This window comes from Nomascus leucogenys, chromosome 14, assembly GCF_006542625.1.
Source record: "Nomascus leucogenys isolate Asia chromosome 14, Asia_NLE_v1, whole genome shotgun sequence".
NCBI classification, from domain to species: Eukaryota; Metazoa; Chordata; class Mammalia; order Primates; family Hylobatidae; genus Nomascus; species Nomascus leucogenys.
The window spans coordinates 85,650,068-85,665,645 of NC_044394.1; the positions used below are offsets into that span (position 1 = coordinate 85,650,068).

General features: G+C 56.7%; 1 protein-coding gene across 4 annotated transcripts in view; it reads right to left on the minus strand.

The window, feature by feature from the left end:
• The window catches only part of BAIAP2 (BAR/IMD domain containing adaptor protein 2), an 80,883-nt gene that overhangs the window by 49,474 nt on the left and 15,831 nt on the right, over window positions 1-15,578 (minus strand). For 3 of the 4 annotated variants that reach the window (XM_030828283.1, XM_030828281.1, XM_003280947.3), the window contains exons 2-3: window positions 13,144-13,219; window positions 9,585-9,671 (exon numbers count right to left, since the gene is read on the minus strand). In XM_030828283.1, the coding sequence (XP_030684143.1) occupies window positions 9,585-9,671; window positions 13,144-13,219 (163 nt within the window). Of the gene's footprint in view, window positions 1-9,584; window positions 9,672-13,143; window positions 13,220-13,667; window positions 13,782-15,578 lie in introns of those variants that run through there. The other variant, XM_030828282.1, reaches the window with a different exon arrangement.

Here is a 15,578-nt window from a genome sequence, read left to right on the forward strand (position 1 = left end):
CAGCGTCCTTCCCAAGCATCATGGTGGCTTCTTCACGTGGCTGTCTCTGGAGCACCCCTGCCCGTGTCCTACTGTAGGGAGGGAGGAATATGGGGGGGGAGAGGAGGTACAGGCAGGTCGGAGCAAGGGGTTTGGCTCTGGAAGGGGAGCCCCCAGGCTGGGCTTGGGCCGGGGGCCTCCCGCTTCCCTCTCGTCTGCAGGCGCCGCTGTGCTGAAGGTCCGGGACCAACCAGGGACCTCAGTGTCAGGCCCCCTCAGGGACGTAAGGTTGATCTAATTAAGGCCTCCAAATGGTGTCTGTCACGAAGACTTGGCAGCCTACAAGGCGAGGCCCTGCCTGAGGGCCTGAAAGCAGGTGTCGCGCCCATACGCTATTGTCACAGTCCCTGGCCCAAAGGGAGGCTGTGGCCTCCACCTGCAGGAGGAGGCTGGGACACACGGGCCCCTGGGTGCACTGTGCATGGAGATGCCTGAGCCCAGAGGGGCCGTGACACAGCTGGACAAGCTGCCTGGCCTCACAGAGAGCAGGAGGCCCTACCAGGTGAGTGACACGAGATGGTGCTTCTGAGCCACTTTGGCCAACGGGAGCCACTGGGGACAGCCCCAAAGGCCCCTTGGGGTTCACATGACCAAGGACCTTCCCTTCTGCACAGGCCCCCAAGTTTCAGAGACGCAGAGATGCCACACACACGGAGGGAGCCACTCAGTGCCTCTAAGAGGGAGGCTGACACCTGTGGGGACAGGAGGGGCACCTGACCCGTGGGGTCCCGAGGCCCCAGCTCGCCCAGGTGGGCATTTAGAACACCTGCCTCACTCTGGGCAACGAGGTGTGCACTGCAGCCAACAGCTATGGGAAGTTTCCAGGCCACACCTTAATTCAGTGACTCAGTGACCAAAATCCAGCCCACAGTTTCAGGCAAGGACAATGCCGCCTGCCAGCTAACATCCTCATTCCGAGGCTGGCCCAACAGGGAGCTCCTGCCACTCTCCCGCGCACCTGGGGATGCCGGGCAGCTGGCAGAGCACAGGCCCAGTGCGCCCAGCAGGTACACACACGCCCTGTGATCACAAACAAGCATGCTGTGGGCACCAGCGGGTACACAGCGGCCTCTTCAAAAGACAAAAACACACCAGAGGCCTCCAGAGATGGGCAAGGGCTGAGCAAAACAGCCTGGTTCAGGTGTTCCGTGGCAGGGCCACGGAGCAGTCGGACAAGAAACACAACCAGCAGACAGACAGGCTAGACATGGGGCTGACCACATGAGACAGAGGCAGGCTGGACATGCGGGTCTGACCACACAAAGGAAGTGCAGTGCTCTCTCCTGGGGAGGGCTGTGGCCCCGCTCACTGCAATGACAGCCCCCCTCACTGAAGACAGGGCACCGTCCTCAAGAGCCAGCAACTCTCTACAGGGTGATTCGACCTTAGCCTCCCTGCAAAGCCAGGCCAAAGGGCAGCTACGTGACCCTCTTTTCATACAGATGGTTCTGGCACACAGTGCTAGACCCGCCTGCCCAGGTGTACACGCTGTACCAGGACCCCAGGTCACTGGGACTCTGGCCTGCTCCTCCCATGTGCCTCCCCCCCCGTTTGCCAGCATAGACCCAGGCTCAGCCCAGCTCTGTGCGCACCAGCCTCGGGTCGGGGAGCGAGAGGGCCTGGGCCACAGGCGGCTGTCAGCAGCAAGGGGGTGGAGGGGTGTGCTCAGGAGTGCAGTCACGGGGCACTGCAAATCACAGCTGTCAGTGAGGCAGACTGGACAGCTGTCCTCCACCCGCAGAAAGAACCAGCGCCACGTCCACCCAGGCACCCCCACGGCCCAGCGGCATGGTGAGCACCTGCCCTGCCCTCCGCCCTTGGGTCTCCACACCAGCCCCTGGTGGTGCCAGCCACCAGGGAGGTGCCTGAAACAGAGGAGGAGGAGCCACTCACACATCTTAGCAAATTCCCCAGATTCCTGAGGCTCTCAGCTCAAGACCCTGGGCCCCTGCAGGGGGCCGGGACGCGCACAGCACTGCTTCTGTGACCAGGCTGGGCCTGCCCTCCCTCGGGTCACCTGCCAGGCTTGCTCCTGGGCCACAGGGACACTGAGTGTCTGCACATGCCAGGACTGGCCTACGGGACTCAGATCCAGCCGGCCACTCCAATCTCCCCGAGCTGCCAGTCAACCCAAGCACAAAGCCCAAGAGGATGAGGAGCAGACGCTCCTGGGAAAAGTCTAACCCAGACACTGGGTCAGGGGCTGTGAGAGTGGTGGGTGTGCCCCGGAATCACGCCTGCCGGAGCTGGAAAGGAGAAGCACCATGGCAGGGATTGGAAAACCAGTCAGCCAGCAGACAGCCAAGTGTGGGTGGCTGCCGGCTAGGGGATTAGAAGGGCTGTGAGAAGCTTCCGGAACTTGGAGCTGCCACTCCATTCCCTGACTAAGCACTTGCCATATCAAAGCAAAGCCCTGAGAGTTAACTGCAGAAACTCTTTCACTGCAGGGAAAAAACAGCCTCTGACTGAAGACGGGAGGCCCTTCCTCTGTGAGGTCTGCAGGCCGCAAAGCCCGAGGCTGCCTCCCCAGCTGTGCGCCAGGCGGCCAGAGCCACAGGTACAGAAAGACCCACAGCACCAAAGGCCGGCTCGGATCCAGCCACTCCTCACTCCAGGAGAGAGAACAAAGGGGCAGCCCCAGCTGCTCATTTAAAGCAAAAAAAGACTCTCTGGGCTTTCACCCCTGGGCCAGGCTCTGGTTCAGAAGCATGAAAGCTCACGCAGGCCAAGGCTGGCTCCCGGCTCCGGAGACCTGGGGCTCACTTGGAGCAGCACGCTTGGCTACAGTGAGGGGATGCTGCCAGGCCCCTCACTCTTCCCAGGAAGAACAGAGCTCAGGGCTCTGCAGGGAAAGGGGGAGCGGGGAGCAGCATCCACAGTGATTAGCCAGGAGTCAGTGCAGCCGAATCCTCGTCATCCTGACGGGGCTGAAGACAGGACCTCCCCGTGAGGCTACATAGCCTGAGGCTACCTCCCTGGCTGTGGGCGCTACAGGGCCAGAGCTGCGGGTACAGAGAGACCCACAGGACTAAAGGCAGACTGCCCTGTGAGTAGAGCAGGTGCCACATGGGAAAGAAAAGGTGGGAAGAATGAAAGTGAGGAAGGAATGAGAAGAGGAAGGAGGGCAGCCAGGGTTGGCACCACTGCTTGCCTGGCAACCCTGGCCCCATACGGCCACAAGGCCACACCCAAAGGGGCCCAGGTGGGAGGCCAGCACACAGAGGACAGGCTGGGGCCTTGCTCAGCTGGGTGTCAGGACCAAATCACTGAAAACCACCTCCCGGCCAAGCAAGGGCTGGTCTGAGCTGAGCACCTCCACCCCAGCACAGACCAGCGCTCTGCCTCCCCGGGAGGGGCTCCACCCACTGAGGGCCTGGCTCATTCCCAGACAGCAGGGACAGCACCTTCCATCCTCCCATCCTGGGGCAGCAAGGACAGTTGGAGGAGAAGGTGACCAGAAATGAGCAACGTCCCCGGGGCTGAAGAGGAAGAACAGGAAACAAACTCAACACCCAACCAACCAAACCAAAAATAAGACTGTTCAGGGCCAGAGCAAGCCACCTCGCGATAACACGGCTCAGCTCAGGAAGGCACACCCACACACACGCGCTTAATAACACAGCCTGCAAACACAGAAAGCAAAAACTCCCAGAGCAACTGCTGAGCCCCCGGCCCGGGGAGTGAGACAAATGCCTCCTTCATTTACTGCACAAGTGGCTGCCGCACAACCCCACGGGGCCTTGCAGAATTCATCCCTCAAGAGAGCTCAGCCTCAAGGCCCCTCGGACCTTGAGCTCATCTAGAAAAACTCACCAGGGGTAACTCAACTGCTTATCCAGGAGCACAGAGAAACTGTTACATGTTTATGGAATATTCTACAGCAATGAAAACGAATGTATCCGCGTGTGGCAAGAACACAGATAGACCCTGAGACACAGTGAGAAAGGCAGGTTGCACAAATCCACCTTCCTGTGGCACCAAGCCTGGAATCTCTACAAGGCTCTGGGCTCCTCAAAGCCCCGCCTCCCCTCCCAGCCTCAACCCCCATATGCTCCGGACCTTTCATATTTCTGCAAAAGCCTCTTGTTTCTGTCCACCTCACACCTCTGGACACACCCTTTACCCCTCTCCTTCACCCCTCCTCTTAACCCCTGCAGTCCTCCTCGCTCAGGTCCCCGCTCCTGTGGCCCCTAGAGGCTGCACACCACTCTCAATTATGGGGCGATGCTGTTCACGAGCCTCTCAGGACCTGCCACCACAGGAACGATATCGTCAGGAAATTCATAACACCCCAGCACAAACATCTCCAGAGCTTGCGGGGGCGGCGGGGAGGGAAGTAACACTCACATAAAATCAGCACCAAGATGGCCCTGAACACAGCAGCGGTGGGAGTTGGAAGAGGACGGTGTGAGGCCCTCAGACTGAACACGGAGCATCTTCCACCTGTGACTCCAAACCAGCTAAGCCACCAGTGCCAGGCAGAGACAATGGCAGACGCATACTGGCTCAAACACATTCCCCGTTCACCCACTCAGAAACCTAACAAAAAAAAAGGAAAGAAAAAGACAATTCCCCAAATGGTGGGAGTAATACTGGAACAGTAAAGACACAGGACCCAGGAAACACGGGGCTCTGACCTGGGAGGAGGAGAAGCTGCCTCTGCACGGCCGAGGAGCCCACGAGGGAGCAGGGAGGCTCCAAAAGGAGAAGAAATAGAGACTGACCTCCCAGCCAGCAGCAAAGCCAGTGCCAGGGTGCGACTGAGGCTTTGGGGAGAAATTCGTGACGGCACATTGAAAACGAAGCGAACCAAGAAGCGAGGCCATTATTAACTCCAGAAAAGCAAAGGCGTCATAATAAATATCACAGAGTCATAATAACAAAATCCATGAACTACAATACCAAAAAAACTGTAATACCAAAAAAAAAAAAAAAATCAGTCCATTAGACTTCATTAAAATTAAATACTTTTGTTCTAAAAACCCTATTACAGATCTGGGTGCGGTGGCTCACACCTGTAATCCCAGCACTTTGGGAGGCCGAGGCAGGCAGATCACTTGAGGGCAGGAGTTTGAGAGCAGCCTGGACAACATGGTGAAACCCCATCTCTACTAAAAATACAAAAATTAGGCGGGTGTGGTGGCCGGTGCCTGTAATGCCAGCTACTTGGGAGGCTGAGGCAGGAGAATCACATGAACCTGGGAGGTGAAGGTTGCAGTGAGCTGAGATTGCACCTGTGCACTCCAGCCTGGGTGACAGAGTGAGATTCGGTCTCAAAAAAAACTAAAACCACTATTACGAAAAGGAAGGGCCCACCAGACTGGAAGCAAATATGTGCAAAATAGATTCCTGGCAAGGGACTTCCATCTAGAGTATACAGAGGACTCTTATAACTTAAGAAGACAAAAGCCAAGTGAAACAAAGGGGGAAGATTCGCACACACACTTCACGGAGAGAGATCAGTGGCGAACAAAAACACAAAAAGATGCTCCACAACATCAGCTAATTAAAGAAATGCAAATTTGGGAATGCCCCAAGCTAAAAACACCCAGGTGTCCATCAACAGATGAGGGTACGGCCAAACTGTGGCACCTTCGCACAACAGGACCCTGCAAGTGACAAAATGCAACAAATTCCTGACGCGCGCAGCAGGAAGGCAGCTCAGAATAACCACGCACACCCGAGGAAGCTGGACAAAAAAAGAAGACACGCCGTATGGTTCCATGTATGTAAAACTCCAGCAAATGCATACTAAATTACAGCGACAGAAAGCGGATCAGTGGTTGCCTGGAGATGGGGAGGGAGGGCCCAAGGACTCTGCGAGAGATGGACAAGTTCACCGTTGTGATTGTGGCCACAGCTTCACAGGTGTACACACGTCAAAACTCATCACATTGGACACCAGACACCTCAATGATGTTGTACAGTCATCATAATACACCGTCTGCCGTAGCCATGAAAAGAATTGATATCATCAGATAACACCGTACATGAGTTTAAACAAATATTGTGATAATTACACTGGGTGGGGCAAGGGACAGCATAAAAAGGCTAAGTCCACATCTTCCGTAATAAGAATCCTTTCGATGATGTCTAAACTTTTTTTTTTTTTTTGAGACGGAGTCTTGCTCTGTCGCCCAGACTGGAGTGCAGTGGCGCAGTCTCGGCTCACTGCAAGCTCCGCCTCCCAGGGTCACACCATTCTCCTGCCTCAGCCTCTCTGAGCAGCTGGGACTATAGGCGCCCGCCACCACGCCCGGCTAATTTTTTTTGTATTTTTAGTAGAGACGGGGTTTCACTGTGGTCTCGATCTCCTAACCTCGTGATCCGCCCGCCTCGGCCTCCCAAAGTGCCGGGATTACAAGCGTGAGCCACCGCGCCCGGCCTTTTTTTTTTTTTTTTTTTTGAGACGGAGTCTCGCTCTGTCTCCCAGGCTGGAGCACAATGGCACGATCTCAGCTCCCTGCAACCTCCGCCTCCCAGGTTCAAGCGATTCTCCTGTCAGCCTCCCTAGTAGCTGGAATTACAGGCACGTGCCATCACGCCCAGCTAATTTTTTGTATTTTAGTAGAGATGGGGGTTTCACCATGTTGCCCAGGCTGGTCTCGAACTCCTGAGCTCAGGCAATCCACCTGCCTCAGCCTCCCAAAGTGCTAGGATTACAGGTGTGAGCCACCGCGCCCGGCCCTGTTGGAGGAGGAGGAATGGCATAAACCTGCCCTCTTAGACACGCCACTGAGGGAGCTGCCTCTGTGCAGTGGGACTTGGCCACACTAGGAGGGTGGGAAGTGGCTGACTTTGTTTTAAACAAGGATGTGTTGCTTTCATAAAAACTCAAATCCCAGCCATCTGACCTGGCAATTCCAGTTTCGGTGCATGCCCAGGAGAGATGAAAACAGGCTCACAGCTGCCGGAAGGTGACAGCAACCCCAGATAAATGAATGGGTCCGCCCATGCAATGGGTCATCGTTCAGCCACAAACAGGAATGAGGCCCTGACACGGGCTATAGCACAGATGGACGGTAAACACGTGCTCAGGGAAAAGGGTCAGACACAGAAGGTCACACACCATATGACTCCATTTATATGAAATGTCCAAAATGGGCCAGTCCAGAGAGACAGACACAATGGCATGGCTGCCAGGGGCTGGGAGCGTGGGGATGAGGGAGGGACTGCTTAAGGGGTACGGGGTTTCTTTTTGGGGTGCTAAAAACGCTCTGGGGTAATAAAAATGCTTTGGAGTTAGATGGGGCAATGGTTGCACACTGTAAATACACTAAGCCACAGAACTGTACACTCTAATGGGGTAACTGTATGGCATGTGAATTATGTCAATCAAGCTGTTACCAGGAAAGAAACCTGACTCCCACAGCAAGGCTGGCATGTGGCTGGCCCTCTGCAGATGCACACAGCGGGGCTCCATGCTCCAGGAGGAGCCCGGGGAGAGAGTCCAAAAGGCCACGGGTAAACAGACGCTCCCTGATCCAAGTTAAGGGCCCTCACGTCTTCCTCTCTCCTGAAGCTTCCCTCCTCCTCCTCGTGCCCATGTGGGCTCAGCGCCTTCTTGCAGTCAACCACCAGGGACTCTGCCAACAGGAAGTTCTGGAATCCCACCTGTTTCGGACCCACCCACTCCTCACTGTGGGCCACAAGAGCCTGGAGTTCCCCACGGGCAGACCCTCATACAACCAAGGGGCGAAGGCACCTGGTCCTCTAGCTCATCTCCGCAACACCTGGTTAATTATGGTAAGACGATGCCTCTTTCAGCCAGGCATGATGGCTCACACCTATAATCCCAGCAGTCTAGGAGGCTGAGGTGGGAAGATCACTTGAGCTCAGGAGCTCGAGACCAGCCTGGGCAACATAGTAAGACCTTATCTCTACAAAAAATTAAAAATAAAAAATCAGCTGGGCGTGGTAGCGCACGCCTGTGGTCCCAGCTAGTAGGGAGGCTGAGGCAGGAGGATCACTTGAGCCCATGAGTTCAAGGCCACAGTGAGCCACGATAGTTCTACTGCATTCCAGCCTGGGCGACAGAGCAAGACCCTGTCTCTAATGAAAAAGAAAATGCCCCTTTCACAGACACCCACTGCTTCTGCCCTTCTCCAAACCCTGAAGACCCGGGCCCGGGCCCAGGAGCCCCAGGGCAGGCTGCTGTTGGTTGCACTGGAGCCTCGGCCTCCGTCACCCTAACGCCATGCATCTCACACCTCATCCTCCAGGCTAAGTCTGTGGAGGCCCGGCGACCCCACCCAGAGTGCCTCCTCCTCTCCTCCCCAGTCTGTCAACACAGCGGTGCATCAAGACACTCCAGCTGCCCAGGAATCACCAGACCTGCAGCAAACACCCCAGCAGGCCTGCCCAAGGCAACAGCATGTGGGGGCAGGGGTGGGGGGGGCTCCGATGAGGGGCCGCAGGGGGCTGCAAAGCGCGGCCGGCAGGTCTGCCTCCCGGCGCAGAACATCGTGAGTGAACTGGAGAGAACAGAGCCTGGACAGGCAAAGCTGGGTTCCTGGAGTCCCAGCCCCAGAGCCTCAGCATTAGGGAGACGGAGCCTCTTCTGGGAGCTGGAAGTGACACAGAGCAACCCAGGATCCCCCAACCCACCGCCTGCCGACTCAGCCAGGGCCTCTGTCAGTCAAGGGGGCTATCAGTCCCCGAGAAGAAAAGTAGAAAGAAGGGACCAGGGCCAGTCACACTGACTCTTCCCCATCCGAGGGTCTCCAGACCCGCAGCCCACCTCCCAGATCAGCGGCCACGGGGAGATGGTCAAGAGCAGCGCGGCCTGTCCTCTGTGACCAGAGGGAAGAGGAATCCAAGTGGTTTCTCCAGCAGCTCAGGCTTCCTTGTGCGTCAAGGGCCGCTCTGCCCGCCACAGCCCGCTCTGGGAGCAGCAAGTGAGCACAGGCACAGCCGGCCCAGGGTCTCCCAGGTGGGCAGAGGAAACCTCAGCACCACCCTGCTAGGTGAGGGGACTGTGGAAGCATGGACTCCGCCTAAGCCACGCCTGCAGCACCACCACGTGGGCCCTGAATTTCCAGGTTTCAGCCTGTGTCCCTTGACGTAGATGTCATAGGAGCGATCACAGAAAATGTGCTAAACATAGACAGAGCATCAATAACATAACCTGCTCGCCAGGAAATCCACCTGCTCACGCTGGTGGGGTGTCTTCCTCAGGGCCGCACTACACGTGGGCTTGCATCCTTTTTCACTCATTTTTAATACCAGGAATGAATTCCCAACGCCATCTAATCCCATCATCCAAGCACACAGACCCCCATGTCAGCTGCTCCAATTTGCCGGGAACACCTTTAAACGTGGGTTTGCCTGCTGTCCTCACCCCAGGCTGCACGCCTCAGGGGACGGGGATCCACCGCCCACTTTCAGCAGGGTGTGCCCCTCAAGGCAGCTCCCAGGGTGACTGTCATTAAAATATTTTCCTATTTGACAGGCAAAACCTGATCCCAAATCAAAAAGCGACTGGACACGGGACAGGGCCCCAGAGCTGCCTGAGGGCATCAGGCGACTGCCAGGTGGGGTCTCACCGAGTTCTTTGGAGCCCTGGCTCTCGCTGGCCAGCTCCCCCATCTTCACCAGGGCGTCAAAGTAGCCTTTGGCTGCATACGTCACACCTGAGAGAGAAGAAAAGGGAGCAGTTATTTCCTCCACGAGGGACAGACAAGACCCCCAGCAAAAACATGGCAGTCTTGGCACGCACAGGCCCAACCCCGTCTCCTGCCCAGACAAGCTGGGAGAATACTCGACTTGCTGTGATTTCTGGGTTGGACAGAACCCATCTCTTGTTGATATTCTTGTTTCACCCCAATCATGAGAGCTCCCTTGACTCGTAAGAACACAGCGTACCAGTTCAGGTCCTGAGCTATTCAAGTCAAAATTGCAGAGTGCTGATCCCTATCACGTGCTACCAGGCAGGGCCAGGGGGGAGGGAGTGTTGTACTAACTGTATTTCATGAGACAAAGAACCAACCCTGGACAAGGAAACTGCAGAGCTGGGCAGTGGGAAGCCATTTCCCCACAGATCCCCAAGCTGAGCCTGGAGTGGGAGAACTATTTCCCATCGCTTCACAGTCTCAGACCAGGACGCCCGTCACAGCTGATCAAAGGAGGCTAAAGGCATCATTTGGTATTGCCGCCGCCTGAGGGGCCTCCCAGCATCTCAGAGGCAGAGTCTGATCTAATCAGAAGTGGGTGTGAAGGGCTCTGGGCCTGCTGAACTCCTCCACAGCCACAGGGGTGGAGCAGGCTCCTGGAAGAGCCTGGGCTTCCTCCTCAGGGACTGCAGGGAGCGCCTGGCAAACTCCTCCACCTGACAGGGAGCCCCGCCCTGACCTCCAGGCTGCAGAAAGGGCGGGGCAGGGCCCCGGAGAGCAGCATAATTACAATTTCTAATCCGTTTTCTACAGAATCCACTTAGGGGCCTATAACTGGGCACTTTATCAAATTTTATTTATATACTTTTCAATTAAGCGCACAATTTGTTCTGCGGCACAAGACCACGTCCGCAGAGGAATGAAGGCCTGTGCCTGGGAGGGGTGGGCTGCCTCAAATAAAAGAAAAATGCAACAGCAGAAGTGTGACTCCAGGGCAACTGGCTGCGGCTAAGGTGGCGGTGCTGCCTGGACGGCCGAGCTCATTCCTTCAAGGCCCTCAAGAAAAACAGGAGGAGGAAGTAAAGCTCCAAGTCTCTGCACTCAGCCCCGCCGCCCTCATGAGGAACCAAACAGGAGCGGAAAGGCCCCGAAGGAACCCGCGCCTTGGTGGCATCAAAGGGCTGAAGTGCCTGCTCAACCAGAGGAGGGGAGCACAGGCCCCAGCCCCCACCGCAACCCACTGGAAGCGGCATCCACACCACTTCCCTGTCCTCGGAGAGCCATGTGAGGGCTACAGAAGACTCTACCGTAGATGAGGTGGTCACCAAGTGTCCTACAGACGAGTGGCTCTGGAAAAAGGAAGCCATCGTCAGTCTGCAACGTGCAAGACCAGCCCCCATCTCCAGGGGTGGGATCATCTGGACTCTGGATTCCCATTGTAATGCCCAAGATTCAGACCCGGCTGGGAAGAGATGAACAACTGGTCTCATTCACAGGACATGGAACTTAGCTGGGCTCAGAGAATCTGGACACAGTGTGCTGTGCCTGGAGATCATGGGATCGCCATGGTTGGAAGCCCTCTGCACCCACCTCGAGCCGGGCCTCAGCCTACCTACTCTGATTTGGGAGCCTCTCTCCAGTGTCAACATTTCAGGCCAGAGGCAAAGGCAGCTCTTCCTGGGACCCCCATGAAGCTGCCCAACAACCAGGGTGCACCGTAGGGGAGCAAACCAGGTGCAACTTCCACCAGGAGGCCACGCCGACCCTCAGAACGGCCATAGGCTCTGCTGCCGACTTCCACTACCTCATCCAAGAGGCTCCTGGCTGGGGGACAGGGGTCACTGCCACAGCCCAAGGATCTCCACTGTCATTAAAACCCTGCAGACGGCCGGGCGCGGTGGCTCACGCCTGTAATCCCAGCACTTTGGGAGGCCGAGGCGGGCAGATCACAAGGTCAGGAAATCGAGACCATCCTGGCTAACACAGTGAAACCCCGTCTCTACTAAAAATACAAAAAATTAGCAGGGCCTGGTGGTGGGCGCCTGTAGTCCCAGCTACTTGGGAGGCTGAGGCAGGAAAATGGCGTGAACCCGGGAAGCGGAGCTTGCAGTGAGCCGAGATCAGGCCACTGAACTCCAGCCTGGGTGACAGAGCGAGACTTCGTCTCAAAACAAAACAAAACAAAAAAAACAAAAAGCAAACAAACAAACAAAATACCCTGCAGACTTTCGCTGGAGGAAGGACAGCTCTTTAAGACAATTTTGATGAGCAGGTCCCTCGGGCTGCAATCCCGGGCCCAGGGATGTAGAGGAGGGGCAGGGTGGAGAGAAACAAGGCTGCTCCTGGGGCAGCCATGGGGGCCCCTGCAGGGTGCTGGGTGCAAACAGATGGTGGCCCAAGGGAGCTCCCTGTCCCGTTCATGCCCACAAGGAAACATGAAGGCCACCCCCCGCTAGACGTGGCAGGCGGGCACAACTGGTCCACCTGGGGAGCTGAGAAGGACGGCAGTGCCAGGGACAGGCCTTCTGCCAGGTGCTCGGTTGGGGTGCTTTCTCCCCAGGTGACAACGGAGTAAAGGTGGTAAAAAAAAAGAACGAGGGCTGACCAACTCCTGCCCCCTCCTCGCCACCTCTAACCTGGCACCAAAACTGGACAAACAACTCCACCCAACACCAGGAAGCCGTGCAGGAGCCGGGGGCGGCCGGCGGAGATGCAGTGTGTGTCCTGGAACACACATGATCTCCTCCCTGCCAGGGGATGTAGACTTTGCCCATGAAGATGCTGCAGTTACAGGGACAGACATGGTAGAGGGTACAGGGAGACCGGGGGTCACTGCCCAAGAAGAGCAAGTCCCCATCCATGGCAGGACTCAGCCATGAGCGCCTGCGGGGCCAACAGGGCAGGTGAGAAGGGCATCTGGGGAAAATGAAGCCACTCCCCACCAGGACGGAAAGACCCAGGTGCACCCGAGGCACCCCTGGGTGGGGTGGGGGTGATGGGAAGCGTCTCAGGGAGACAGTGGGAAGAATGGAATGTCCCTGCAGCCACCAGCCTGCCACACCCTCTGTCCCGGCTCTTTGTGAGAAGGAGCTGCAGGGTGTTCGCTCATCTCCCAAATCCGAAGCCGCTGTAGTTACAAACAGCTTCATCCCAGCCCTGATCCCACAGTTTCTACATGATTCTGAGGGACTGACATCCGCACCCCTCCCGTCTCTAGATGCCACAGGACAAGAGCAGCCCGCACAGGCAGGGGCGTGCTGCCACGGTGACAGCAGACCCAGTCCAGAGTGCATGGGCTACACCTTCACTCAGAGCCGCTGTCCAGCTTTGTTGCTGGAACAAAAGACCTCCTTTCACTCCTGACCAGGCCCCACAGGCTGTGCCCAAGTCCATCTGCCAGCTCAGGAGGCAGCTCCCACCCCTTGGGGCCCAGGCGCAGTTCTACCAGCTCAGCAGGCAGCTCCCACCCCATGGGGCCAGGGCGCAGTTCTACCTGCCAGTGCCTTCTCATAATTCTTCCCCATGGCGATGAAGTTCCGGAGGCTAGGGTTGAACTGCTCCATGATGGTCTGGAAGAAAGCAGAAGAAAACAGCATTACTGGCAGAGGTCACCCTCATGACTCCGAAGGGTCCGAACACAGAGGAGAAAACCCAGAGCAGGCACCCCTCCCAGGGGTCGACACCACAAATGCTCAAAGTGGGCTTCCCAAGTTCAAATCCCAGCCATGCCCTTGATCCATGTCCTTGGGAAAATGACCTTCCTGAACCTCGGTTTTCACATCTGTACAAAGGGGTAAGAAGAAACCCTGCCGCAGAGCAGTGTTTCCGGACTGAAGGAGCGCATTTGCACGGTGCAGCAGGCAGAATACAGCTGGCGCCGAGACGCGCTGCCGCCAAGGTGCCGTTCCCATTGACGCGGCTGAGTCAACCCAGAAGGGCCCCCCACCGGCCATACACAATCGCTCAATGACGCCGGCGCCCCCCTCCCACTAAAATCCTACTCAACACATCAATTACCAAACATCAGCTCTGATTAGCGCCATCGCAGCCTGATCTGCAAATGCCATGCTATGAATAATCCAACGGATCTGGGTCTGTTTGCCCGACGGACGGGCATCTCGGTGCCAAGATCAGCAGTTCTTAGACTCAAGAAATTAGATTTTCACTGCGAAGGCCAAATAAATGTTTTAATTACAAGGGATAAAAACAGGCACACACAAACAACAGCCAAATGAGAATTCTACCGGCATAACACACTGACTGTCAACAGCCAACCCCCACCAGCAAGGGCCCGGCGAGCAGCTCCAACAGAAACTCCAGCTCAGCCACCTCCCGTGTCTTCCGGGCATTTGTTATGATGTGATCCTGATCTTTCCTGAGGATCACAGGAAGGGAAGCCGCCCAGCCCTGTCGCAGACAAGCAGGAGGCTCTGGGGCCCCAACCCACTCAGCCCCAACCTGTGGGCTACAGAGTGGGGAGGGAAGGGCAACTGCATCCCCCACCCACTCTCCCAGCACCTGGCCTCCGCCTCCAAAGCCAAGAGAACAGATAAAAAGGGCATTTAGGGACAAGGAAGCCACTCCCCACCACGGGACCCGCCTTCAGAAAACCCACTATTTGACGCGAGTTCTATCCCCTGCCCTGAGGTATGGCCAGGGTGTGTGTTCTTGGGGAACGAGGCCCCGAGTTCTGCACTACACCAGGGCTCACGGCAGGCCAGGTCACCGCAGTCCTGCCTGTGCTGGAACCTCCGGTGGTAACGCCACCCGGCCAAATCCCAGGACAGGTGCTCCTTCCTTCCTGGATGCAGCAAGGGTGAGGGCGGGTGAGGGCGTCTCTGCGTGCTAGCCCAGAGGCCACATGCACGGGGTGGGGGATGCAGCAGCGACCCAGCCACAAAGTCCTGTTCTCACAGAGCCAGCGTCTCCCGAGGGAAGGCAGGACTAGGAGGGCCAGTGCTTCCGCAGAAGTGGGATAGGCGTGCTCAGCGAGACGTGGAAGGCAGGCAGGGAAGCACTTTCCATGCCAGAGAGCAGCGGGGCAGACCAGAGCAGGGCAAAGGCCCCAAGGCAGGGCCCGTGGTGAGTTCCTGGGAAAGTAGGACCCGGCGTGAGGGTGGAAGGGGCCCAGGGGAGGCAGGAAGAGGAAGAGGTGGGTGTGGTAATGGGATAGCCCCTGAGGCCGGGCTGTATGAAACTAAGGAGGGTCTGAGCAGAGCGACGGGCCAGCTACATTTAAAAGATCCCGCTGGGTGGGATGCGGTGGCTCACACGTATAATCCTAGCATTTTGGGAGGCAGAGGCAGGAAGATCACTTGAGCCCAAGTGTTCAAGACCAGCCTGGGCAACATGGTGAGACCCCATCTCTACAAAAAATTCAAAAATTAGCTGGGTGTGGTGGTGCACGCCTGCAGTCCCAGCTAGTCAGGAGCCTGAGGTGGGAGGATTGCTTAAGCCTGGAAGGTCAAAGCTGCAGTGAACTGTGATTGTGCCATTGCGCTCCAGCCTGGGTGACAGAGCGAGATCCTGTCTCTGAAACAAATAAAACAGGCCAGGCGCGGTGGCTCACACCTGTAGTCCCAGCACTTTGGGAAGCCGAAGCGAGCGGATCACGAGGTCAGGAGATTGAGAGCATCCTGGCTAACATGGTGGAACCCCGTCTGTACTAAAAACACAAAAAAATTACCCGGGTGTGATGGCACGCACCTGTCATCCCAGCTACTCAGGAGGCTGAGGCAGAAGGATGGTGTGAACCCAGGAGGCGGAACTTGCAGTGAGCTGAGATCGTGCCACTGCATTCCAGCCTGGGTGACAGAGCAAGACTCCATCATAAATAAATAAATAAATAAATAAATAAATAAATAAAACAGGCCAGACACAGTGGCTCACACTCATAATCCCAACACTTTGGGAGGCCAAGGCAGGTGG